Source organism: Leucopleurus acutus (assembly GCF_964270905.1).
Source record: "Leucopleurus acutus genome assembly, chromosome: 20".
In the NCBI taxonomy this organism is placed as follows: Eukaryota; Metazoa; Chordata; class Mammalia; order Artiodactyla; family Delphinidae; genus Leucopleurus; species Leucopleurus acutus.
The window spans coordinates 48125255-48151790 of record NC_139162.1 but is presented as its reverse complement, the minus strand read 5'-3'; the positions used below and the strand labels follow the sequence as shown (position 1 = coordinate 48151790).

Below are 26536 nucleotides of genomic sequence, written 5' to 3'. Positions count from 1 at the left end.
CCCCCCAATCTCTGGTGTCCCAAATTACACAACAGGGTGCCCAGGCTCTGTCACCACCAACCAGACAGTGTTGCCTGTCTCTGCCACCTCAAGAAACAATCAGACCCCGATCAGGTTGCTTCCAGCCCAGGGGACACCCTACCTTGTCGTCCCAAACTAGGGCCCTGGACTCCCAGTGTCCTCAGGAATCCCAGTCTGTCACCCCAAGCTAGATAAATGACCTCAAAGTTGATAAAAGATCCCCAATTTCTATTACCCCAAACCAGAGACTGGACTCCAAGCTGTCGCCCCAAACAAGACAATCAGATGGCCAGTCTGACACCCCGAATGAGGTGCAGGCACTCCCTGACTCTGTCACTCTACACTGGACAAGTAGATCCCTTGTCCCTGTCACCCCAAACCTGGGCCCACGGGCTCTTTAATCATGAAGTTGACAACCAGAGCCCCAATCTGTCACTCCAACCAGATAACTGGACCCCCAGCCTCTATCACCAAAATAGACAACCAGACTTTTGGTCCCCTGATGAGACACCAAGCCCCCAGTTTCTCTTTCCCAAAACCAAAACCCTCCACCCCAAGGTCATTCAGGAAGGGATAGAGGGGGAAGTGGCCCCCCCACCCCGTTCTGCCCACCCCCATGGAAGCTTCTGGTCTCAACATCAGTTAGGGACCTGGAGTTAGTCACCTCCAGATTAGGCCTCTGGCCTGAGTCTCAGCCTCCCACCACCAACCCCCAGACCCAGGCTGCTGACCCCTTGCCCCAGGGATCTCAGTCCCAGGTCCTTGGGCCCCCGGCCTCTGTCACCTCCAAACAAGTCAGCCTGACCACATTGACTCCAGGCCCTGCAGTGGAAACTGGACGGAGTGACCACCCACCCCGAAGGGCAGTCTCCCCTGGGAATACTGGCAGCTGGATTAACAAACTAAATGCCCTCTGCCACCCCCAAGTTGGGATTGGGACCCTGGCCTCTGAGTAGACTCTCCTCCTCAGGAACCCCAGGTCTCCTCGGCCAGGACAAGTCCATCCCTGGCTCCCTCCCTGGAGAAGGTCTGGAGGAAGCCCTTTTCTGCCCTCTGGTGGCAGCCACTGGAAGTGCGCCCCTGGTGACTGGGAACAGAGTGGTCCCCGACATCCAAGCCCCCTAATGTTCCCATTTTGCCAGAAGTGCGGGGGTCACTCTTGCCTGCTCTCTCCCACTCAGCTCCGACGCAGGTCAGTCGCCAAGCGCCCACCCTCATCTTCCTGAATCTGCCTTCCCGTCCGTCCTTTCCATTCCACGTCCCTGCCTCATCTTCCCCAACCTGGCTCATCCTCCCTGGTCTCACTCCTTCCAGCCCATCCCCCACACGACACCGAACGGATTTTCTTTTTCTTCTTCTTTTTTTTTTTTTTAGCCCGTGCTGCACGGCTTGCAGGATCTTAGTTCCCCCATGAGGGATTGAACCTGTGCCTCCTGCCGTGGAAGTGTGGAGTCCCAATCACTGCACCGCCAGGGAAGTCCCTCAGAGAGATACTTCCAACGTTCACACCTGACCCTGTCCCTCCCCTGCTCAAAAGCCAGCCTTCCACAGTTCCACATTACCTTAAGCTAAAATCCAAAGCCCTCCCGTGGCTTGCAGGTCCTGCCTCATCTGGTCTTCGACATCCTCCCCACCGTCATCTCCTATGTCACTCCCTTCACCCCAGCCAGTGTTGCCTTGTCACTGGGCAGGTCCTACCTCAGGGTCTTTGCACTTGCAGTTCCCTCTGGCTGGAATACTCTTCCCCCAGACCTCTGAGGGGCAATCTCCTGCTCATTGCTCAGCAAGGCCCTGCCCCTCCACTCTAAGCGAGTCCCTCCTTCCCCAGCTACCCTCCAGCCTCACCTGTTTCATTGGCTTTGCTGAGAGCTTCCTGCTGGTTGTTGCTTGGCTCATGAATGTGGGCCTACGTCTGTTTGTGGCACTGCTGGTTCCCCAGCATCTAAGCCAGTGTGTCCAGTAGAAACAGGATATGAGCTACAGATGTAATGTTGTATTTTCTTTCTTTCTTTTTTTTTCTGGCCGTGCCGCACGGCATGCGGGATCTTAGTTCCCTGACCAGGGATCAAACCTGTGGCCCCTGCCGTGGAAGCGCAGAGTCCTAACCACTGGACTGCCAGGGAAGTCCCCTGTGTTTTCTACCGAATTACATTTTAAAAAGTAAAAGAAAAAGGTGAACATAATAATTTACCCTGGCATATCCAACAGATTATCCTTCCAACACATAACCAATATACACAATTATTAACGAGATATTTTACACCCTTTTCCTACTAAGTTTTTGAAATCTGGTGGGTATCTTACCCTCACAGCACATCTCAATCTGGACCAGCCATGTTTCAAGTACTCAGTAGCGACATGTGGCTGGTGGCCACCGTATGTGACAGGATTCCAGAACAATGTTGAGCACTCAGCGGGCCCCTGATAAACACTTGCTGAATGAACGATAAACCGGTGAGTTTTGGTGATGGAGACACGAAGTTGGGGAGGCCAGGGGAAGGCACTGCCAGGCCTGGGCACTGGCTGTACCTCTGCTTAGGCCACTCGGCCCACAGCTCTTCCTGTGGCTGGCTCCGCCTCCCTCAGAGCTCACTGAAATGCCACCTCCTTGGAGAGCGCTCCCAGACCAGCCCCATCTGAAGTAGCTTTTCAGACCCTATCTGTCACCTCACTTTGCTGTCACACCTGCCAAGTGCTTTCCCTACCACGTGCATTTCTCTTTTGTCAGCAGTCCCACACAGCAGCCTTCACAGTTACAATGAAAAGCAAATTGTGTCACTCTCACCTCACTCAGGAAAACCAAAGCCCCCCCGCTCCCCACCACCATCTGCTCCAGCCATACCGGCCTCCTCGCTGTTCCTCAAACCTCCGGGCACAGTGCTGTCTCTGGGCCTTTGCACCTGCTGCTTCCTCTGTCCAGAACATTCTTCCTCCAAAACATCTGCGGCAGCTCCCTCACTCAATTTAAGTCTTCATTCAACGTCATCTCAGGGAGGTCTTCTTTAAACTATAACTCATCTCCAGGACTTTCTCTGTGAGGAAGAGTTAACAGAGTAGGCCCAAGACTGCTGTCCTTAGAGAGGCCTGCTTGCGTAGTGGCCCTTGGCTGGTATCTGGGAACCTGGGTTTCAGCACGGTTCTCACCACTCCCTGAAAGAGTGGCTCTCGTGTCTAAACTGTCTGTGCCAACGATGTTGTTTATTCTGAACAACTGCTTTCCTTCTGGGTACTAAGTCTCTGATGAGCTTCCCCAAAGACAACATTTCACTGCTGGGGGTATTACACTCAATCCAGGTGACTCCACTGGGAGAGGACTCTGGGCGGCTTGTGCCTGGTTTCCTCTGGATTTCGCCCCATGTGCCTTTTTCCTTTGCTGATTTTGCTTCATAGTCTTTCATGATAATAAATCACATCTGGGGACTTCCCTGGTGGTGCAGTGGTTAAGAATCTGTCTGCCAATGCAGGGGACAGGGGTTCGATCCCTGGTCCGAGAAGATCCCACATGCTGCAGAGCAACTAAGCCCATGAGCCACAACTACTGAGCCCGCGTGCCACAACTACTGAAGCCCACGTGCCTAGAGCCCGTGCTCCACAACAAGAGAAGCCACCGCAATGAGAAGCCCGCGCACCGCAACGAAGAGTAGCCCCCGCTTGCCGCAACTAGAGAAAGCCCGCGCGCAGCAACGAAGACTCAACGTGGCTAAAAATAAATAAATTAAAAATAAAATAAAATAAAGCCCCAGTAAGTGGCAATTCATTAGCTTAAAAAAAAAAAATCACATCTGTGAGTACAACTTAGATACTGAGTCCTGAGTCCTCCTAGCAAATCACCGAATATGGGGGTCGTCTCGGGGGCCCCCGCATACTCTTCTCCTCCTTAGAACTTGACATCACTGGCCGTCCTATCATATCTGTTATCCATCTTGTTTATTGTCCACCACCCTCCTCCCATCATGCCCGTGGCCCACTCGCTCCCCACCTTCTTGGCCTCTGCAGGATCCCAGCATCACCCGGCACAGACCCCCAGAAGACCCTGGGAGAATATTAGCTGAACAACTGTTAACAGTTTTATTTCCAAAGTTGGAGTCCCTCCCTGGGCTTGTAATGGGAAGGGGGCCTTTGGCCAGACCTGCAGAGCCGAGCAGGACGGGGGTGAACGGGGACAGGGCAGCTGGCCCGGGAGGCTGGCAGGTCCTTGAAGCCGCCTCACACAGGTTCCATCTGCAGCTCCACGCCGTCCACGGCCTCCACCTGATGGAAGGCGGCGTGGGAGCCGATGACCACGAGGGTGGCTCCTGCAGGAAGACGGGCAGTTCAGGGCCTGGCTGCCTCACCTGGCCCCCACTGCCCACAGCGCTACCCAGACCCTGTACTCACCCAGGACCCAGAAGACGGCGGAGCCTGCGCCGGCCAGCCAGAAGAAGGGAAAGGAGACGGTCCCAGCCAGAGCATACTGATGGGCTGGGCTCACCTCTCGGCCTGGGGGCAGACGGCATTGGGGCAGCTGTTCTGATACTCGTGCCCTCTCCCAGAGTAACCCCTGATACCCGCCCGCCCCCCACCACCAATCTGGTGTCACAAGACACCAGATTGTCCGGGAGCCTCAGGATCTAAACTCCTAGTGCCGAGGCCCTCCAAGTCCACAGGCCCCACCCATGTCTCCAATGTCCCCACCCACTGTCCGTGGGAATACAAGGGGCCTTCCTCAGCCCCCTCGCCACCCTCCAACCCCACTCCTACTAGGAAGCTCCCAGCCTCCCTTTCCCAAGACTACAGCTCTCCTGCTCCAACCTGCACTCCCGTAGGCCTAGAGTCTCCAGCTGGTGGCCCAAGGGCCAAGTCTGACCCGTGGATGTATCTTTTTTTTTTCTTTTGTGGTACGTGGCCCTCTCACTGTTGTGGCCTCTCCCGTTGCGGAGCACAGGCTCCGGACGCGCAGGCTCAGCGGCCATGGCTCACGGGCCCAGCCGCTCCACGGCATGTGGGATCTTCCTGGACCGGGGCACGAACCCGTGTCCCCTGCATCGGCAGGCGGACTCTCAACCGCTGCGCCACCAGGGAAGCCCCGGCCGTGGATGTATCTTTTGAGTCTGCATATTATTCCACAAGAATTTGATTTGATTTGTGGCTGACCGAGAAACTGGATGATTTTTCTTTTGTTTTTTTTTGGGCGGGGCCGTGTTGTGCGGCATGCGGGATCTTAGTTCCCTGACGAGGGATGGAACCTGGGCCCCCTGCATTGGAAGCTTGGAGTCTTAACTACTGGACCGCCAGGGAAGTCCCTGGATGATTTCACAGAACAATACAGTCAGTCCTCTGTATCCTCGGATGGAAACCCGTGGATCATTGTTCTTCGTCATTTTTTACAAGGGATGGCAGCAGTGGCTGAAGCCACGTCATGTCTATGCCCCAGGCGCTCCCTCCATGCCCTGGGCTTGCCCGACATGCCCCTCCACCCAGCCCACCTTTGTCATGTACAAAACTGGCAGGCTTCTGAAGGATTCTGTCTTAGCTCTACCTGTTTGTCTGATCCCAATTCCCCCTTATACCCCCTCCAAACCTTGAGCTTCCCCTACTTGGGAACTCAGGCCCCTCTTTCTTCTCAGTGGTGCTTGGTGCCAGTCTGGGACCACATGAGCCACAGGCCTCAGCTTCCCTCTCTGAGAAGTCCCAAGATTTTTCCACTTCCACCCCAGGAAGCAGGAAAGGGGAGCCCAGCTCTAGGCCAGTGTAAGGTCGCCACCTGGTGTCCAATGTGGGTACCTGCAGCTGATGCCTTTGGCAGGAGGTAAGGGAGGAGGGAGAGGGAAGGAGGAGGTTTAAGGGACAGGAGCAGGTGGAGGTGGGTTCTGGGATATCTTCTGGGCTTGGGGAATAGCAACTTGGGGGGCTGAGAGTGGGTGGAAGCATCCGGTGTGTCTGAGACTTTAAAGGATTGAGTTTGGGGGATCTAGTGTAGATCTACGCTTGGGCAGACTTGGGTTCACAAGGACTTAGGTTTGGAGTCAAAGGCTTGCATTCCAAGAGACCAGGATTTGAGGAGGGCAGGGGATTTCTCACCCATCAGCACAAACTTGGACTGCAACGTGCGCAGATAGAGGATGTAACAGGCGCCAAAGAAGACAGCCAGAGCCACCAGCAGCATGGGGGATGTCGCCCTGGAAGAGGGCAGGGAGGCATGCGTCAGGCAGCTGGGACTGGGCCCGACATGGAGGCCCTGACCTTCTACACTGGAGGATGACAGGCTACGTCCTTGGGGCCGGGGAAGTCTAGGTCACATTTGGTCACACTGAATCCTGGCCAGGCTGATGCGGGAGTAGGGACCTGGCCCTTCGGTCAAAAGGTCCGGCAGAACTACCCCATGGGGATGGGGCCTGGCCAGTGAGAGGAGGGGCCGAATGCTGAGGGCGGGGCCGGCCAGTGCGGGCCGGGCGGCATGGTGGGCGCGGGGCTGGGCCGGAGAGGCACTCACACACAGTACAGGATGAGGCCCAGGAACACGAACACATAGTTGCTCTGGTAGTACTCCACGTTGCGTACGAGGCGCTGGCACAGCTCGCCCACGTTGCGGGGCCGCGAGAAGCGCCGCTGGTCCACGAAGGAGGCCCAGGGCCGGATGGTAGCACGGCGCCGCTCCAGCCACTCACGGCCCGCGCCGGACGGAATCAGTTTCGGCAGCAGGGTCCTGGTGGGTGCGGGGCCGGGTCAGCGATAGACCGGGATGGAACCCGGACCCTCGAGCAAGAAGAGGACCGAGGGGGGCCGGACTCCGCGGTTCTGGGGAAGATATGGTCACAGACTCCTGGATCCCCGGGGAGAAAGGGGCTGAGGACCCAGACTCCAGAGTCCTCGAAGAGGACACCAGGGGCCCAGACTCATGTGTCTGGAGGCCGGGATTCCTAGGACCCCAGGGAGGACGGGGCGGGGGACCAGGACTCCCGGGTCTCGGTCAGGGGGGTTAGATCCAGCTTGCTCACGTGGCGCTCAGCCCTTCCACCTCGGCATCCTTCTGCTGGTCCTTCTCGGCCGCCATGTCTGTGCTATGAGGGAAAGAACCGCTATAACGAACCCAGGGCCCTGCACACTCCGCGGGACCCGCCCGAGCCTGGCCTCACCCAGCGGAGCGGGAGCGGACGTGGCGCCGGTCTGGGGGCGGTAGTTTTGCCGCCGAGCATTGTGGGAGTTGTAGTCCCGATGATGTCGGAGAGAGTGGGCGCCATGATGGTGGTATGGCTCGCGAAACACCTTGGGAGATGTAGTCGCGTAAAGTGACGCCTCTGGGCATTGTGGGAGTTGTAGTTTCAGAAGCAGGACGCGTGGAGTCGGAAAAGGTGGGTTGTCAGGAGTCAGGGCGGTATGCGAGCTCTGAAGTCAGAAGCCGGAGCTCTAAGGGCAGAAAATGTTGTGTACTCCCCCGTGCAGGGTACGATGGAGGCCGTGTAGAGCTGTCATTCTGACTCTAGAAGGTATAAAAGAAAACACTTGCTAAAACACGCAGATGTTCTGACTCAGCAGATCTAGGGTGAGACCATTCATTTGCATTTCTAACAAGTTTCTAGGTGATGTTGATGCTTCTGGTCCATGGCCCACATTTTGAATAGCGAGACTAGAGAATTTGTGGGAATCTATTTCTTCCTTCTTCAAGAGGCTAGTGATGGGGCCATGGTTGCTGGAGGGGGGTGCATCTAAGGTAGGGGGCAAAGCTCCCCCCACAACCCTTGGGCTCCCAAGGATGAATGGGTTAGGGTTAGGGACCTAGGGATGCCCCTGCTTTGGATAGGACGGAGGGAAGTGGGGGAAAGGAAAGGGTTGAGTTTTTTTTCATTTTATCATTTTATTTTCTTCTAGTTTTATTGAAGAGGTGAGAATTTTTAAAAGACGGAGTTGGTATAACGAAAAGAGCTGGGATTCTGGGGTCAGAGGTCAAAATTCAGGCTGTGTTGACCTCATCACCTCCCTGAACCTCGGTGTCCTCAACTAGACAGTGAAGATCCTGGTGGTACTGTTACCAAGTCCAAGCTCGCTCTGCTCGCCGCAGGACAGGCCAATAAATCAGGAGATGAGGTGTTGAGGCAAGGAATAGCGACTTTATTTGGAAAGCCTGCAGACTGAGAAGATGGCGGACTAGTGTCTCTGACTGGGGTCTGGATGCCAGTTTCTTTTGTTGAACAGAGAAGGGGAGGAGGTGAGGAAGTGAAGTAAAAAGGCCTTAAGTCTTGCAGATATCTCCTGGAATGGACAGCCTCAGGGAGGGGATGTGTTAATTTCTTCTTTCTTGCAGCCATTCACAGGTGGACAGGGTCAGGATGTTTCCCTGAACAAAGGCACTTTGGTTTAACATTCAAGCAGAGGGGCAGGGTTCCCTATAGACAGTATCCTTTTAGTGAACAAAAGCAAATGAGAAGCAAAGCTTAAAGTAAAAGAAACAGATCCAACCTGTAGTCCGATTTTGTTCATCCCTGTAATTGTACCACACTCACGGAGTTGAGATGGGGTTGAATGGTCCATGTAAAGTGCTTGAAAGAGTCTTGATATTTTATAACTGCTCAATAAATGGTAGTCCATGTTATTGCCACTACATTATCATGACTGTTATGATTATTTCTAGAGTTCAGTCTTCTCAAACTTAGCAGTAACTTACTAGGGGCTGCTGGCCCCTTGGATGTCCCAAAGAGTGGCTGGCATCTGAGACATGGACCTTTCTTTCCCCTAGCTCTCACAGCCATAGTTCTCTCAGTCTTTGCCCCTGCCCCTGAGTGAGTTGTGGGAAAGAAGGGAGCACCAGCATGCCTCAAGAAATGTGTGTGGAAGTATTGGGAAGCCTGGGCTCCCTTACACAGACTGAGGACCTCATTTTCCAAGGTTGGGTGGAGCTGAAGGAGAATACTCACCTGGGAGATCCAGGTGACTCTTAACTCCAACTCTTATCTTCCAAGGATCACATTCCTTTTGGGTTTGGGCTTTGAGGCCTGCTGGAGGGCATCCCCACAAGGTGGGGAAGATGACCCTCTCGAAGGGGCTGGTGTAGCAATAGGAGGGAGGCCACCTGTGTGCGCGTGGCAGGGGGGTCCCAAGCTGAAACCGAATGAGCCATACTTTGAAGATCAGGTTGGCTAGTTACCGTTCACTTCCTCTTTGTCAGCCCCAGGCTTTTAGTAGAAGCTTGTTCAGGCTTCCCACTTGGGTCGAGCTGGGCTTCCGGAAATCAAGGGGGGGGGCTGTGAGTCCACAGTTAGCCCAGAGCATTAATGGGGTAGCAGCGCCTGAGTTCAAAGTGATGGGAGCAGCAGGGGTAACCAGAAGAGTCCCCAAGAGGAAGATGAATCTTGGGGAGCAGAGAGTTGGAAGCAGAGGTCCAGCTGCCTTCTTCCAGGGCCGACCTGGGAAAATTGGGGTTTGACTTTTGTTATGAGGGCTTTGGGGTTTCCTCATAGGAACACGAATAAAAGTGATTTCACTCATAACCCGCCAGTACGTGCTCTGAGCAGAAGACATAACAGGCAAAGTCCTGGAGGTGTCAAAAGGCATGGGCCATGGGTGGTGGAGTCCAGAGGCAAGGACGCTGTTGGAGAGGAACCCTCTGAGTGGGGCAGGACGGGAACTTTGAATCAGGGGATTCTGAGGGGCCTTGGTGTAGGGGCAATGTGGGGGAGGAGCCCCTTGAAACAGAGATTGTGGGAGAAGGGGCCCTAAGATGGAGATACTGTGAGAGATGGGAAGATTCGTGAGACAGGGGGATGAGGGGAGACTGGGGGAGAAGGGACCTATGGCAAGTGGGCCCTGAATTAGGGGGATGGTGGGCGATAAGGGGGTGCCTGAAAAGATTATGAGAGATGGGCCCTGGCCCTGTGGTCCCTCCACCTGAGGCCTCCTTCCTGCCTCTTGGACCCCTGGAGGAAGTGGAGCTGGGAGGGTAGGAGGACATTAGCACAGACAATCAGAAACCTGGTTTATTTTTCTGCTGTGTGACCTCAAGGAAGTCCCTGCCCTCTCTGGGCCTCAGATTGCCCACCTGTCTATGGGAGTGTTTCTTACCCTGTACCTGATGAATAGTTTCTCTGGCCTCCCCAGGAGAGGTCCAGGCTCACGTAACCCTTACCGGACTGGACTCTGCCCTGGGCATCACAGGCGTTTCTGGCACACATGGCCGCTGCCTCCTGACTGCCTTGCCCCTCAGATTCAGGCACTCCTCCTCAGCATTGTCTTGTGCAGTGGGCATGTGCACACACTCACACTCATGTGGACTCTCAGCCTCCCTACCACCCAGACACCTGTGCTGGGAGGCAGGCAGGCCTGGGACCAGCCCCAGGCCTTCCTCTCACTCCAGTCTCTGGGCTGTGTTAGAAAGGCTGCCTTGAGGGAAGTGGTAGAGCTGCCCAACCAGAAGGGCTCAAATTCAAAAGACTGACAAGCAATTGTTGACGTGGATGTGGAGCAACTGTAACTTTGATACACTGTTGGAATGCAAATGACGCAAGAGCTTTGGAAAGGGCGTGGCTATTTCTATTAAAGATAAACACTGTCTATCCCCCATTCAGCAATTCCATTCCTAGGCATGTACCCAACAGAGATGCACACATGTGTCATCAGAGGATATCACTAGAACGTTCCTCTTCCTAGAGGCTTCCAAAGTGTAAACAGCAAATGTCCATCAACAAGAAAATGGATCAACAAATCGTGTAATAGTCACACAGTGGAAAACTCCGCAGCAATGAAAAAGAGCAGCTACTGATACATGGAACACTGTGGATGACTCTCATAGACATGGTGTGGAGGACAGGAAGCCAGACACATGAGACAGCATGAGACAGCATGCTGTAAGACTGCATTTCTACAAAGTCCAAGAATTGGTACAACTAAACGATGGTGACAGAAAGCAGTTCAGCAGTTACCTCTGGAGGGGGGCTGACTGGAAAAGGGTCACGAGAGACCTTTATGGCTAGTGGCTACATGGAAGTAATTTTTTAAATCATTGAGCTGTGCCCTTGAGACTTGTGCACGTCACTGTATGAAAGTTTATCTCAACAAAAAGAGAGAGAAGAGCATAGTGACTTAGAGCTTGGACAGCCTAGGTTCAAATCCCAGATTTGTCACCTCTCAGCTGTGTGACCTTGGGCAGGTCACTTTCCTTCTCTGTGCCTTGTGAGGATTGAGTGAGCTAATACACGTAGAGTGCTTAGGAGAGGACAGCATAGGGTGGGAGTTCAATGAACCATTAGCATCATCGCCTCCCCCGGTGCCTCTCCATTATGAGAGGATCCAGAGTCTGATTCCCTTCCTCTCCCCTGTTCTGATCCCATGATCCCATCTCCTGGCGAATTCAAGGTGCCCTCACTCTAACCCTTGTGGGGCTACAACTCCATGATTTGATGACTTTGAGATTCCATGACTCCCAAGCTCATGCCAGGCTAAATTCCTGGGGTTCTGTGAATCACCCAGCCACGGGTGCCAGCACAGGGAACACCGTCCTGCCCACACCCCGCGTCCACAAAGCAAGCAAGACACACACACGCGGCTTCTCTGTCCCCACGGATATATTTGATAATTGTCCAGAACCAGAGACGGCGTCAGCCAGGGGGTGAGGGGGAGTAAAAAAGAGCCCAGGGAGGGGGCTGGGTGGCAGGGATGAGGAGAGGGAGAGGAACAGACACACAAAAGAGAGAGAGGAGAGAGGCAGGGGGCGGGGCGGGGCGGGGCGGGGGCGGGGAGAGAAGCCAGCCAGAGGGGGAAGAGGGGGAGGGAGGCGGGAGATAACTTGAGGGGGCGGGGCCAATGGGAGAGAGGGCCCCTCCCCCCAGAATACAAAATGAGGGGGACCGGAGTGGGCTGTCCTGGGCTTGAGGGGCAGGATAGAGACGGGTGATGTGGTGGGGTTGAGGTCAGTAGTAGGTTTCCTTCTCCACCCAACCTGGGGAAACAAAGGAGGAAAGAAACAGATGAGAGGGAGACGGGCATGGAGAGAAGCACAAGCAGAGACAGACAGCGGCACAGAAAGAAACCAAAAGGGGCAGAGACACAGGGAAAGACACAGAAAGGAGGAGGCCCAGAGAGCCAGGAAGAGAGAAGAGTTGCAAAGAGGGTGGAAAGACGACGCAGGAGGGAGGGGTTGGGGGGAAACAGAGAGTGAGGTTAGTATCAGTCACACAGCACTCTCTCGCCTCCCCTTCCAGCTGCCCCGTCCCGTCCCCCCAGCCTCCCCCCCTGTACCCAGTTAGCCCCTCACCCCCGGGGTTCCTGCGCAGGATGAGTTTGCGGATTTCGTCATAGACGAAGATGAGAAAACTGTAGGGGAAGGCACAGAACCACCAGCTGGGCCTGCGGAGACGAAAGAGCAGGAGGGCGTCAGTGTGGGGCGGAGACGGGGCGGGGGGCGGGGCGGACACACACAGGCAGGGTCCCAGAGGACAGGCGGGGCCGCACTGGGAAGATGCTCCCCTGGTCCTTCGTGCCCAAGGTGAGGGGTGCCCGGGCCATGGCTGTGGGCTGGGGTCTGCACAGCGCCCCCCTGTGAGGGCGTCCCGCGGGGAAGGCTACCCGGAGGATCCCGGAGCAGGTGGTACAGGGCAGGGGAGGGGGCACTCACTTGAGAGGGTACATGCGAAGGGCCACGTCCATGCCGGGGCAGTAGGACAGGAAGGCAGCCAGGGCTGTCTCCTCAAACAACCCGAAGATCAGGATCTTGTTCCTGGAGACACAGGCAGGGCTGGACCCAGAGAACTCGAGCAGGCACCCCCATCCCACCGAGACAGAGGATCTGCCAAGGGCAGATGCACAGAGACAGACACGGAGACACACAGAGATGGAGACCGAAAGAGGCAGAGAGGCACAGATGGGTCCAGGGAGACGGTGACACTGAAGTATAATGACAGAGACAGTGACACACAGGCAGGGGTATGAAAAGATACAGCAGGGAATTCCCTGGCGGTCCAGTGGTTAGCACTCTGCGCTTCCACTGCAGGGTTCCATCTCTGGTGGGGGAACTAAGATCCCACATGCCGTGCGGCCAAAGAAAAAGACAAAGCAGGTCTGGAGAGGGACCAGAGACACCCCAGCAGTGTGCACCCACACATATGGAGAGAGAGAGACAGAGACAGGGAATCCAAGATAGACGTGACCACTGGAGAGAAAGCCAACTCAGAGGCAAAACTGGAACAGACACACAGACAGACACGGGGCGGGACGGAGAGCAAGCCCGGCGCCCGCGGCCCTCACTTCATGCCCTGCTGGAAGACGGAGTTCCTCCTGGTCTTGCAGATGATCAGGTCAGCCCACTGCACGACCACTATGCTCACAAAGAAGGCCGTGTGGCACGTGAACTCCACCACTTTCCTCTGCTCGTAGGTCTGCAAGGGCGATGAAGTGGGTGCCGGTCGGCGGTCAGTGTGGCTGCAGCCCCAGGCCCCACCCTGGGCCCACGTGCTCCTTGTCTGCGCCCCTGCGTAGGGCCCCAGGGCAAAGCGAGGACTCTGTCCAGATGGGATCCCCTAAGGGGCGTGCCTTCCCTCTGTAGTTCAGAGCCCCACGGGAAGAGTCAGGAAATGTACAAGGAATTAGAGAGGGTAATGGTGACCTCGGTTGTGGACCAGAGATCCTGGGGGCCTCCTGAGGGGACTCCAGCTGGGCTTTGAAGGCACAGACAGAGATGGGGAATCGGGCAGCAAAGGCGTCTCGCCTGGTGGGGCAGAGAGCATGGCCGGCGGCCAGGACCGCGATGGGCTGGGCCAAGAGCGCCAGGAGGCCCCTTGTGTCCAGTGAGGATCTTGATGCCGCCCCTGGGGCAGAGGGACCATCATAGGAAGCTGCCCCTGCATGGTTGGGACGGCTCGCCCCAGCCCAGGATGCTGTGGGCAGGGACCCCGCCTGGGAGGTCCCAGGCCATGCTGTGGGACCCAGCCCTACGCACCCACTGCTGCCCGTAACTGTCCTCCAGGTCGTTGACGGTGCGGTCATCCCAGTTCAGCCGGATGCCCACCAGGTTGCCAGGCAAGAAGCCGTTTTCTGCCAGGATCACAAAGTAGGAGAAAAAGCCACCAAGAGCCTGGATCATTCCTGGGGGAGGAGAGAAGGGAGATGAGAAGAGGCTCAGGTGGGGCAGGCAGCCAGCCCAGGGCACCTCTAAGGCCCCTTGAGACCCACACTGCGAGGATGGTGAGGTACCTGGTCCTCTTGCCTGACATCATCCGGGGCTGAGCTCCCAGAGGGCCATCTGAGGGTGCCACCTGGTGGTGAGTCCCTGAGATGGGCCCCTTGGAGCAGGAACCTTGGAGACGGGGCTCTCCTGAGGGGAGAACCTGGAGGCTCCCTCCCACCTGTGCCAGGCCACCTGGACATCAGGAAACCCCTGAGGACCCCCTAGGCAGGAATGACCTCCCTAGGCCTCTGACCACCGCCACCAAGCCTCTGCTTCCTGGGACACTCCCAGCAACAGGGCGCTCAGCACCTGTAAGACTGCACACCTCACCCCCAGCAAAGATGGAGAAGGCAGGAGGGCCTGGGGCTCACTCCTGCCCTCAGAGAGCTCACAGGCTGACTGGTCGTTCCCATCATGGTGGCGGGTGGAGCAGGGGAGTGGCCATCCTGGGGCCAGCCCTGACCTACCACTCAGTATCCCATGTGCTCCCCAGGTGCAGCCCCGGGCCTTTCCTCCACCTGTGCCAGCCCCACCTTGGTGACCAGCGCCCATCTGTAAGTCACTCCTTCCAAACCTCCAGCACCAGGTCCTACTTTTCACTCCACTCATTCGGCACAAGGTTTCTGAGCGCCCACGGTGGGCCAGGCACCGGGCACCCAGCCATAAGCGAGGCAGGGCCCCCAGGTCCTCACCGATCTGTCCGTAGGCCATGCTGATGAGCCTCTCATTGACCAACTTGTCAGTGCGTGGGTTCCTGGGCTGTCTCTTCATGATGTCACTTTCAGCGGCCTCGTACGCCAGCGAGATGGCAGGGACCTGGGCAGGAGAGGCCGGTTAGTCGGGGATCAGGGGGACCCTACCCTCCCGGAGCCTGGGGGTGGCCGGGGCCTCACCATGTCAGTGCCCAGGTCGATGCAGAGGATGGTGATGGTGCCCAGAGGCAGTGGGATGTTGGCCATGATGAACAGCAGGAAGGGCGTGATCTCGGGGATGTTGCTGGTCAGGGTGTAGGCGATGGACTTCTTCAGGTTGTCGAAGATCAGGCGGCCTGTCGGCAGGGGCAGGCTCAGACCTCGGCACCCACACCAGGGCACCCTAGTCCCTCTGCCCCTTCCCTGCCCAGTCCATGCATCCTTTCTAATCCATCCCCCCCACCGCCTGCCTTTCCATACAGATGCCCAACCATGTTGCCCCTGTTCAAACATTCTCAAAATACAACCACTTCGGAAGACTGCTTGGTAGTTTCTTTTCTTTTTTTTGGCCGCACAGTGTGGCTAGCGGAATCTTAGTTCCCCAACCGGGGATCAAACCAGCGCCCTTGGCAGCGAAAGCATGGAGTCCTAACCACTGGACCACCAGGGAATTCCCAGCAGTTTCTGTTAAAAGTTAAACATCCCTGCCTTATTGACCCAGCAATCCTCACCTTAGGTTTATATGCAAGAGAAATGAGTGTTTATGTCCACCAAAAAGCAAGTACAAGAATGTTCACCATATGGCATTAGTTATAATAGCCCCAAACCAGAACTGACCCGCTGGCCATCAGTAGGTGAGTGGATAAGTAAACTGTGGTCCGTCCATACAAAGGAATACCACCCGGCGAGAAAAAGGAACAAGCTACTGACACCCCCAACTCCATGGATGAATCTCACTGATGTTATGTTGAGTGAAAAAAAGCCAGACACAGAAGCATTCTTATCACATGATTCCATTTGGAAGAGGTTGGAAACGAATCCATGGTGCTGAAAGTCAGGATAGTGGTTATTTCTGGGAGGGGGGATATAGACCGGAGGGGACCTGATAGAACCCTAATGGGAGGCTGGAAACGTTCTCTATCTTGATGGGGGTCCGGTGGTTGTGTGGGTGCGTGCGTGCATAAAAAGTCACGGAGCTGCCTGACTTTGTGTGAAAGCCATATCCCAATAAAGATTCAATCAGTACAGTGTGTATAAAGTAAAAAGAAACTAAAGATGAACCCAGCCAGCCCCTCCCTCCACCTTCCCCCGTGTGCTGATGAGCAACAAAGTGTGTCATTAAGAAGGCACAGAAGGGCTTCCCTGGTGGCGCGGTGTTTGAGAGTCCGTCTGCCAATGCAGGGGACACGGGTTCGTGCCCCGGTCCGGCTAGGCCCATGAGCCATGGCCGCTGAGCCTGCACGTCGGTTAAGACTCCACACTTCCACTGCAGGGGGCGCGGGTTCGATCCCTGGTCAGGGAACTCAGATCCCGCAAACTGCGCGGGGCGGCCAAAAAATAAATAGGTAGGACCCCATCTATCCTAGCACCCTGCTGGTTTTCTTCTTAGCACTTGTCACAATATGTAATTATGTTTGTTATGTTACAATTTGTTCGTTAACTTGCAGAAGGCTGTCTCTCCCAGCTCCTTGAGGGCAAGGACCCATGTCTGCTCTGCTCACAGCTGTATCTCCAGCCCCTGGCACCATACACAAGGTAAGGAGCCCAATAAACGTCTGGGCGGCGTGAACGCCTCCGTGAGTGTGTGCTCTGCAGGTGCGTGGAGAACGTCTTGGGGATGAGAAAGGGTTAACCATGTGTCCTCTGGGCCACAGGAGACAAGGGATAAGGGCGTTGAACCTGACACTGTAGGCTCAGCTGTTACCATCTGAATTCTCTCTTATCAGGAGTTATTTTTTACACTGGGGACATTTCAAGTAGGAGAGAGAGACTGGAAGAAAATGCATGAACAGTGATTATTTCTGGATGGTAAGATTATGGGTGATTCCAATTTGCTTCTTAATGCTTTTCTACATTTGCTATAATGATCATGAATTACTCTGATAATTAGAATAAAACGGAATGGGAACAAGCCTCATCTGTGGCCGCATCCAGGCCCGTCAGGAGGTGATGCCCGGCGGCCCCACCTGAGACCTTGAGGCCTTGCCTCTGTCTGCAACTCCCTTCGCTGACACTTCTCTACGTGAAGATTCCCACATGGCCCTAGAGACTTGGCACAGGCGATCCCTGTCCCCTTGGGGAGGCTTCCTTGGCCCCTGACTCCAGGCTGGGTGAGGGGCCTCTTCAGGGCTCCCTCAGGACCCTCTGCTTCCCTGAGGTTGTCCTTATGAGTATTTTTTTTTAAAGACTTTTTTGACGTGGACCATTTTTAAAGTCTTTATTGAATTTGTTACAATATTGCTTCTGTTTTCTGTTTTGGTTTTTTGACCCTGAGGCATGTGGGGGTCCCAGCCCCCCAACCAGGGATCGAACCCGCACCCCCTGCATTGGAAGGCAAAGTCTTAACCACTGGACTGCCAGGGAAGTCCCTATGAGTATTGTTTTTTAATGCTTCCGAATGTGCCTTGCCCACCAGACTGGGCCTGTGCTGGGCGACACCGGGACCCAGAAGTGCGTTGGCTGAGTCCTGCCCCCAGGGAGCCCCCAGCTCCTCAGGGGGAGAAAACCGAAAAGGACAAGCTCAGGCTCTGCCGGGGGCCTGGTGGGATTCTGTGGTCTCCTGCCGTGCATCTGCTGCAGCCCTGGCCTCTTCCCCTCCCCCTTCTCGGGCTTCACGCAGCGACCCCAGTCTCCAGGGCCACCTGGGCCAACTCACTCACCCTCCTCCACACCCGTGACGATGGAGGCAAAGTTGTCATCCAGCAGAATCATGTCTGCTGCCTGTTTGGAGACGTCAGAGCCGGCAATGCCCATGGCCACCCCGATGTCAGCCTTCTTCAGGGCGGGGGAGTCGTTCACGCCGTCCCCAGTCACCGCCACGATGGCTCCCTGGAGGGAGAGAGGGTGAGGGTGACGCCCAGAGGCCTGGCCCCAAACCCTCTTCTCATCAAGGACCCCGGAGTCCAGACCCCCGGCCCCCTCCTCCGAGGGACCCCAGCCCGAGCCCACCTGTCTCTGACAGCCCTCCACAATGATGAGCTTCTGCTGGGGGGAAGTGCGGGCAAAGACGATCTCAGTGTGGTTCTGCAGGATCTCGTCGATTTGCTCGGAGGTGAAGTCCTTGAGGTCGGTGCCATGGATCACACAGGCCTTGGCATCCCTGGGAAGAGCAGAGAGTGTTCAGGACATGTGGGGCAGTGACAGCTGTTGGACAGACTCACAGACAGGAGAGACAGAGGATCAGGCTCCGATAGAGGGACAAGGGCTCTGGGGGTCAGAGATGAAGGGAAACGGGGGGGGGGGCTGCAGTAGGAAGGATAGAGGGCAGACCTCAGGAAGAACCTTGGGACACTGGACTTAGAGGAACAGAGATATGCAGGCAACTAGGAAATAGAGACAGACGCAGAGAGACGTGAGCGTGGGAAAGCTAAGTAAGTCAGAACAGAGATGAGAGACACAGAGAGAGACAAAGACATAAAAGAGAGATGGGAAGAGAGAATGCCAGACACAGAAATAAGGGGTCTCACAGAATCCTCTCAGATGTGAATTACTAGCAGCCCATTTTAGAGAGGAGGAAACTGAGGCATAGAGAGGCTAAGTGACTTGCCCAAGGTCACACAGCTCATGTGTGGCAAAGCTGGGATGCGAACCTACCCCTTGCTAACCCCATGCAGCTGTAACACCAGGCTGCCCATCCTCACGATGGTAGAGGAACAGGACCCAGATGCTGAGTCAACAGAGGAGGCCCAGGAGGAGGGGGACCTGCAGTCCCAGAGGGACCTGAGCTGGGCAGGGCGGGGCTCACCGGGGGTTGACCTGGCTGACGGGAATGTTGAGCCGGGCGGCGATGTCCTCCACAGTCTCGTTGCCCTCGGAGATGATGCCCACACCCTTGGCAATGGCCTTTGCCGTGATGGGGTGATCGCCGGTGACCATGATGACCTGTGGGCATCATATGCAAACGGTCCAGCCTCACCGCTGGCCGCTGGGGCCCTGGCCCTGCCTCCCCTGCTGCCCCGGGCCACACCTTGATGCCCGCGCTGCGGCACTTGCCCACTGCATCAGGGACGGCTGCCCGGGGAGGGTCGATCATGGACATGAGGCCCACGAAGCAGAGGTTGTCGGTGGTGAAGTTCACATCGTCACAGTCGAAGGCAAAGCCCTTAGGGAACTGCTCCTCGGGCAGGTAGTAATGGCAGAAACCTGGTGCAGGGAGAGGGGCACAGGGGCTCCAGCCTCGGTCCTCCCTGCCTCCTGCCCGCAGCTCCCGGTGCCAGCAGTCAGGCTCCCTAGTTGGCCAGACAGTCAGTCAACACCCATTTCTGACAGACGCCTTCCTGTCTCATTCATTCATTCATTCATTCATGGTGCATTCTGGGAGGCCCTATTCTGAGCCAGGCTCTGGGCAGCCTCACATCCCTCCTTACCCTCAAGGGGCCCCCAGAGCTGGCCCAGCCCCTGCCCCAGCTTGGCTCCACCCTTGGTGCGCACCAAGCACGCGCTCGCCCAGGCCCCCGAGCTCGAGGTAGGCATTCTGGAAAGCCTCCTTCATCTCCTCGTCCAGCGGCTGCTCCTTGCCCTGCAGCAGGATGGTGGCGCACCGGTCCAGGATGCGTTCGGGGGCGCCCTTCATCACCAGCAGGTACCGGTTGTCATTGGGGTCCTCGGTCTCGTGGATGGAGAGCTGTGGACAGAGCAGAAGGCGGCCGCGCCTGAGCCCCACAGGGAGGGACCCGGAGGCTGCCCTGCACCCAGCTGGGGAAGAGGACCCCCCCTGCCGCCCTGTCCAGAGCCACGGATGCCAGGACAGACCACCGCCAGGCTCCCCCAGAGGGCACTGCCCAAATCTCTCTACCCGAGAGATGTGCATCTGTTTCTCAGGCTCTCTCACAGAGACCTCTGCTCATCCCTGCCCGTTTCTGTCTCTCGGTCTTGCAGATATTTCTTCCCCTCTGTGTCTGTCTCACAGAAATCTCAGGGGTCCTTAGGATACATGCTTCTCTCTCTGGCTTGCCCGACAACCTCTCATCCCACATCTGACCCATCACCGAATCTGGTCAGCTCACCTCTGAAGTACCCGGATTCTGACCTCTTCTCACCTCCCCTGCCCTCCCATCCAGCCACCACCGTCTCTCATGACATATCACAGCAGCCTCCACACTGAGTCCCTGTTTCTGCCCTCCCCTCCCCACAATATTTCCTCCCCATGGCAGCCAGAAGGAGCCTTTAAAATATGAGAGTCACAGGACTTCACTGGTGGCCCGGCGGCTAAGACTCCGCGCTCCCAATGCAGGGGGCCTGGGTTCGATCCCTGATCAGGGAACTAGATCCCACATGCTGCAACTAAGAGCTCGCATGCCGCAACTAAAGATCCTTTGCGAGGCAACGAAGATCCTGTGTGCCGCAGCTGAGACCCGGCACGGCCAAATAAATAAATACTTTTTTAAAAAATGAGAGTCAGTGAAAAATGGTGCCGCCACTTTGGAAAACAGTCTCTGGCAGTCCCCCGAAAGGTTAAACAGAGTTACCACATAAGCCAGCAGTTCCCAGATATATACCCAAGAGACATGCACATGATGTCATGCAAATGACATGCAAGAGACATGCAAATGATGTCCACACAAAAACTTGGAGGCGAATCTTCATAGCAGCATCATTCATAGTAGCCAGAGGGTGCAAATAACCCAAATGTCCATTGACAGATGAATGGATAAACAAAATGTGGTCTATCCATTCAATGCAAAATCATTCAGCCATAAAAAAGAATGAAGCACTGATACATGCTACAACATGGAGGAACCTTGAAAACATTATGCTAAGTGAAAGAAGCCAGACATCAGAAAACACATATTGTATGATTCTGTTGCTTAGGGCTCGGGGAGACAGGGGGAGGTAGGGGGATAAAGCTGAGGATGTGAGGTTGCTTTTTTTTTTTTTTTGTGAGGTTGCTTTTTGAGGTGATGGAAATGCTCTAAAACTGAATGGGTAGGGACTTCCCTGGTGGTCCAGTGGGTAAGACTCTGAGCTCCCAATGCAGGGGGCCCGGGTTCGATCCCTGGTCAGGAAACTAGATCCCACATGCACGCCGCATGTGCACGCAGCAACTAAAGGTCCCGCACGCCGCAACTAAGACCCGGCGCAGCCAAAATAAATGAATAAGTAAGTAAGTATTTTTTAAAAACCTGACTGGGCAGATGACAGCACGTATCGGTGAATATACTAAAACTACTGAATTATGCACATTAAGTGGGTGAGCTATGGTGTGTGAACTGTATCTCTCAATAAAGCAGTTTTTAAAAATGTGAGTCAGGTCCCATCTTGCCTCTGCTCGGTGGCTCATGTCCCCCTGAGGGTCACACCCAAGTCATGTCCACAAGGCCCTACGGGACCTGACCCAGCACCCACTGCCCTCCCCTCCCACCACGTTTCCTGGCTCAACATTCCCTGGCTATTCAGTACATCAACACACTCCTTCATCAAGACCTTTGCACACGCTGTGCCCGCTGCCCCCAGCCGCCTGCAGGGCTCCCTCGCTCAGCATGGTGACTGGCGGACGTATTCCAAATTTCCTAATGTCCTCATGCCTTTGTCATCGTCTGTCTCCTGGCACTAGAGCATAAGTTCCATGAGAGGAGGGACTTCACTGCCGTCTGTGTCCGCAGCACCTAACACAAGTGCCTCTGACACGTAGTTGCTGCTCAAAAACATATTTGTTGAATGGATGAATGAGATCTCTGGCTGGTTCCCACTCTGCTGCAGGAAGATCTTTACTCCCCTGCTGCCCACTCCAACAGAGACATTGCTCTCACTCCCGGGTCTGTGTTCCTCTCCCCACTGGGTGGATACTCTTGGACTTATTTTACAGATGGGGAAACCAAGGCTCTGGGAAAGTTAATAACTTGCCCAAAGCAGGAGGGCAGCGGGGCAGAGCTGAGTGCTTTTCAGGCATCATAGAGAAAGTGAGATCCAGGCTGACTCTCCTGGAGAGCCTAGGGTACCTGGTATTTGTTGGTGGAGTTGAAGGGGATCTCAGCCACTTTCTTGTTACGTTCACGCATCAGCTTCACGGAGCCGGAGGACAACTCGATGCACTTGAGCAGGGCAGACTCGGAGGCATCCCCGGCCACATCCCTCTGTGGGGAGAGAGGGCTGTCAGAGCAGAGTAGCGCGGGGTGGGCAGGGGCCAAGCTGAGGCGAGCGGGAGGCCAGATCCACCTTGAGCACAGGGATGTTGTCCTGACCCCCCTTGAAGACGGCACGGTTGCAGAGTCCAGCAATGTGAGACAGGGCCACCCAGGTGTGCGAGCTCTTGTCAAATGAAGTCCCTGAAAAAGGTACGAGTCAGGGCTGGGGGGTGTCCAGGAGCCAGGCCCCCTCGGTCTTGCCTGGGCCCCACCCTCACCTGACTGGTCCTCAGTGGTGTCAGCCTCGTGGATCTGGTTGTCGAACCACATGTGGGCGACCGTCATGCGGTTCTGGGTGAGGGTCCCTGTCTTGTCCGAGCAGATGGTGGATGTGGAGCCCAGGGTCTCTACAGCCTCTAGGTTTTTCACAAGGCAGTTCTTCCGAGCCATGCGCTTGGCGGTCAGGGTCAGACACACCTGGAGTGTATGCAAGGGCAGGGGAGTTACAGGTAGAGTCAGGCGGTGCAGTTGGGCCAGCAACACAACTGCCAACAACCCAACTGCCCAGCCCAGAGAGAATCCTGGGCAAAGAATGGGGTGTCGTCCAGCCACTCCACCCAAGGTATAGACCCACAAAAATGGGCTCAGATGCACCCCAAAGAAATATACTAGAATGTTCATAGCAGCAACATAATAGTCCCAAACTGAAAACAACCCAAATGTCCACTAACAGCAGTAGGGACAAATAAATTGGGGAATAAAAGGTGGGAATACTATACAGCGGTGAAAAAGAACAAGCAACCACTGCCTACAACTGCATGGGTGAAATTCAAAAATATAGTGTTCAGCGAAAAATGAGCCAGAAACAAGAGTTCCTGCTGAATGATTCCACTGATGTGAAGTACAAAAGCTACACGGTTTGAAGCCAGTCTATCCTAGGGATAACCCTGGGGTTGGAGGGGAGGGGCTGAACAGGTCTTGAGGGGGCTTCTGGGGAACTAGATCTGGGTGCAGCTGACCTGGGGTGTGTTCAGTTGCCTCCAGCTCATCAGGCAGTACCTTCATATGTGCAACTCTTGTTTGCATAGTGTAGGTCAATGAAAGGCCTTTGACTTAGAGTAGCTTGGAATATGCTAATATGGAAAACGTTGCAGGATCTATTAAGTAAAAGCATCAAGGAACAGAATAGTATTCCTAGGATGGTCCCTCCTGTGTACCCTGAAAACAATTACTACGTACGTGGCAATATGCCCACTGTCGCCGGGAACAGGGCAGAGAGCCTGCTTCCGGAGGTGGGCTGACGGCTGGGCAGTGGGTCGGGACTGTTATTTTATTTTTTAACTATTTTAACGTATTCTTTAGACTTTTTACCGTGAGGTTGTGCTTCTTAATTTTGTAAGGTAACTTCAAAAATGATAGGGCTGTTAGCCCTTTCTGACTGGCAGTGTTTCTCAAGATTCTTTGTTGGTTGTTTTTTTTTTTTTTCGGGGCGGGGGCCATGCTTCTCAGCTTGTGGGATCTTAGTTCTCCACCAGGTATTGAACATGGGGGCCCTCAGCAGTGAAAGCGCGGAGTCCTCACCACTGGACCGCCAGGGGATTCCCTGTTGGTTTGTTTTGTCAATGAGGCCCTCTGAGCCCCAGGACCCTCCTCATTCCACATCTGGCAGGCTTGGCCCTTGACGTCCAAGTTGCAGTCAAGATTGTGGCCATCGGGCCCCAGCCCCCTCCTCCCTCAGACCCAAGGGTCCGGGCCTTACAGTAACAGTGGCCAGCAGGCCCTCTGGGACATTGGCCACGATGATGCCGATGAGGAAGATGACAGCCTCGAGCCAGGTGTATCCGAGAATGAGGGAGAGGATGAAGAAGGAGACGCCCAGGAAGACAGCCACGCCAGTGATGAGCTGGATAAAGTGCTCGATCTCAATGGCGATGGGCGTCTTGCCCACCTCCAGCCCGGAAGCCAGAGTGGCGATGCGGCCCATGACAGTGCGGTCACCCGTGGCCACCACCACGCCCCGAGCTGTGCCTGTGGGGTCAGAGGGGACTGGGCTGAGATTCAGCGAGCTTCAGAGGGACCCCGAGCCCCTGAGGCACGTCCATCTATCTGGACGAGCCCGGCCCCACCTGGGTGCCCGAACCGCCCCTCCCCGCTGCCTCACCTTCCACACAGTTGGTGGAAAAGAAGGTGATGTTCCGAGTCTCCAAGGGGTTGTCGTGAGTGCAGTCGGGGGAGCGGGTCTGGGGCTCTGATTCACCCGTGAGGGAAGAGTTATCCACCTGGGGACACAGGAGACAGGTGTCAACCCCGGGCCTGGGGTCAAGGGGCATTTGTCCAGAGGAGATTTCAAGATTTTTGTTTGTTCGTTTGTTTTGTTAACGAGGCTGAAGGCTGTGTCCCTGGGAGTCACAGCTAGAAGTCTGGGTGCCTGTGTCTGGGAGGACAGAGGTTGGGCTCTTGAAGCTGGGGAGGGTACACGGCTTCTTGCCAAGGCCTAAGGTACCTGGAGGTCAGAGGTACTGGATCTGAGGGAGGAGGGGGCCTGGACTGCAGGGTCCTGGGGGAGGAGGGGCCGGGGGCCTGGACTCCCGGGTCCTGGGGGAGGAGGGGTCCGGGGGCCTGGACTCCTGGGTCTGAGGGAGGAGGGGTCCGGGGGCCTGGACTCCTGGGTCTGAAGGAGGAGGGGGCTGGGGCCTGGACTCCCGGGTCCTGGGGGAGGAAGGGCTGGGGGCCTGGACTCCTGGGCCACTCCAGGAAGGGCAGAGCTGGGCCCCAGGCCCCTGGCCCACCTTGCAGCCGTGGGCTGAGATGATGCGCAGGTCGGCTGGGACTCGGTCTCCGCCCTTGATCTCCACCAGATCCCCGACCACCACCTCCTCAGCATTTACCTGCATCTTCTCACCTTCCCGGATCACCAGGGCTTGCTGGGGGGAGAATGGAGAAGAGTCACCTCCCTGACTCCCTCTACCTGGGGTCACTGGGCATAGCCTTGCCCGCCTGTTCACCTCCATCTGGCCCCTTCCTGGGTACCCCTCACCTGGGGAACCATGTTCTTGAAGGATTCCATGATCTTGGAGCTCTTGGCTTCCTGGTAGTAGGAGAAGCAGCCGGTGATGATGACCACGGCCGCCAGCACGATGCCCAGGTACAGCTGTGGGGAGATGCAGGGTCACAGCCCGCCCTGGAGCAACTCCCCACCACCCCCATCCCAAGGTTTGTGGAACCTGGGAAGAGAGCTTTGAGTCGTTGGGGGTCTGTATTTGTATGTCTGACCTCAGGTTGTGTCCATTTGAGGGTCTGTGTCTCTGTCTGCCTGTCCACGTTTGAGTCCCTCTTTCTTTCTTTTTTTTAAATGTTTGTTGTTTATATATTTATTTATCTATCTATTTATTTGTTTATTTATTGGCTGTTCCCTGACCAGGGATCGAACCCAGGCCCTCGGCAGTGAAAGCACGGAGTCCTAACCACTGGACCACCATACTTCACCTTTCTGAGTCCCAGTTTTCCTCATGGCTTCTCTGGTTCTCTCACTGGGTGACTGTGAGAGTTAGATGAGAAAAAGTTGGAGGCTGGGCTTTGAAAAGTCTAAAGGGAGAAGTGGGGTGTGCATATGTGTCCCTACATGTATGAGCCCTTGGGCACAGCAGGGTGGAGGGCACTCACGTTGTCGCCAGAAGGATCATCCTCGGTGCCGGCCTGGATGCCGTAGGCCAGGAAGCAGAGGATGGCCCCGATCCACAGCAGGATTGAGAAGCCCCCAAATAGCTGGCGGCAGAACTTGACCCACTCTGGGGTGGTGGGCGGCGGCGTGAGCGCGTTAGGCCCATCGCGGGCCAGGATCTCTTGGGCTTTGCTGTGGGTCAGACCCTAGGGGACACAAGACTCACACAGAACCCTCCCGGAGCAACCCTGGCACCCCCAACGCTTCCCGAGTGCCCCCAGGCACCCAAGGGTCACGGCTTCCCATCCCCTCCCCCCTCGGACCCTTCTCCCTCCGGTCCGGCCCCACCTGCACACAGTCGGTGTTGTATTTCCGGCAGACCTCTTCCACTGACATCTTGTGCTCTGTCTGAGGAACAGGAGTTTGGGGGGATCGGGTGAGTGAGGAGGCCGGGCAGTGGCGGGTGGGGCCTGCTCTGGGTGGGTGCAGAGGGTGGGACTTACCATAGCCACCTCCTTTTTGAGGTCATCCAGGTCCCGGCGGTCTTTGGTGCCCTTGCTCTTCTTGGGCGAGCCCTTGTCATCTTTCTTGTCCTGCGAGGTGGCGACACGATAGCTGTCAGAGCCACCAGACTGCGGGCGAGAAGGGGTTACAAGGGGACACCAGCCCTGCGTCTGTGCAGCTGCGTCTCTGGGCAGGGGCTGGCTCTGGGGGCTCAGTCTGTCTCTGCCCTGCGGCTCTGGGTATC

General features: G+C 55.9%; 2 protein-coding genes across 3 annotated transcripts; both read right to left on the bottom strand.

Annotated features, from left to right (window-relative positions):
* Positions 1 to 4048: 4048 nt before the first annotated feature.
* On the bottom strand, positions 4049 to 7166 carry RABAC1 (Rab acceptor 1). Its single transcript, XM_082861862.1, has 5 exons — positions 6999 to 7166; positions 6494 to 6706; positions 6082 to 6179; positions 4399 to 4500; positions 4049 to 4316 (listed from the first exon to the last, which is right to left on the bottom strand). The coding sequence occupies exons 1-5, from the start codon at positions 7052 to 7054 to the stop codon at positions 4228 to 4230; spliced, it is 558 nt and encodes a 185-aa protein (XP_082717988.1). The 5' UTR covers positions 7055 to 7166; the 3' UTR covers positions 4049 to 4227.
* A 4734-nt stretch (positions 7167 to 11900) lies between these two features.
* Positions 11901 to 26414, bottom strand: ATP1A3 (ATPase Na+/K+ transporting subunit alpha 3; the record flags this gene model as incomplete). Of its 2 annotated transcripts, none has more annotated exons than XM_082863165.1 (22): positions 26292 to 26414; positions 26137 to 26196; positions 25791 to 25994; positions 25165 to 25278; positions 24917 to 25051; positions 24289 to 24406; positions 23887 to 24155; positions 22406 to 22604; positions 22219 to 22328; positions 22002 to 22136; positions 19495 to 19687; positions 19031 to 19206; positions 18809 to 18945; positions 18013 to 18163; positions 17724 to 17892; positions 15046 to 15200; positions 14845 to 14968; positions 13925 to 14070; positions 13234 to 13364; positions 12605 to 12706; positions 12245 to 12336; positions 11901 to 11929 (listed from the first exon to the last, which is right to left on the bottom strand). In XM_082863165.1, the coding sequence occupies exons 1-22, from the start codon at positions 26292 to 26294 to the stop codon at positions 11901 to 11903; spliced, it is 2952 nt and encodes a 983-aa protein (XP_082719291.1). In that variant the 5' UTR covers positions 26295 to 26414. The 2 variants fall into 2 exon arrangements, with proteins under 2 accessions (XP_082719291.1, XP_082719292.1); XM_082863166.1 differs by having other exon boundaries at positions 12245 to 12330; positions 26292 to 26375.
* Positions 26415 to 26536: the final 122 nt, after the last annotated feature.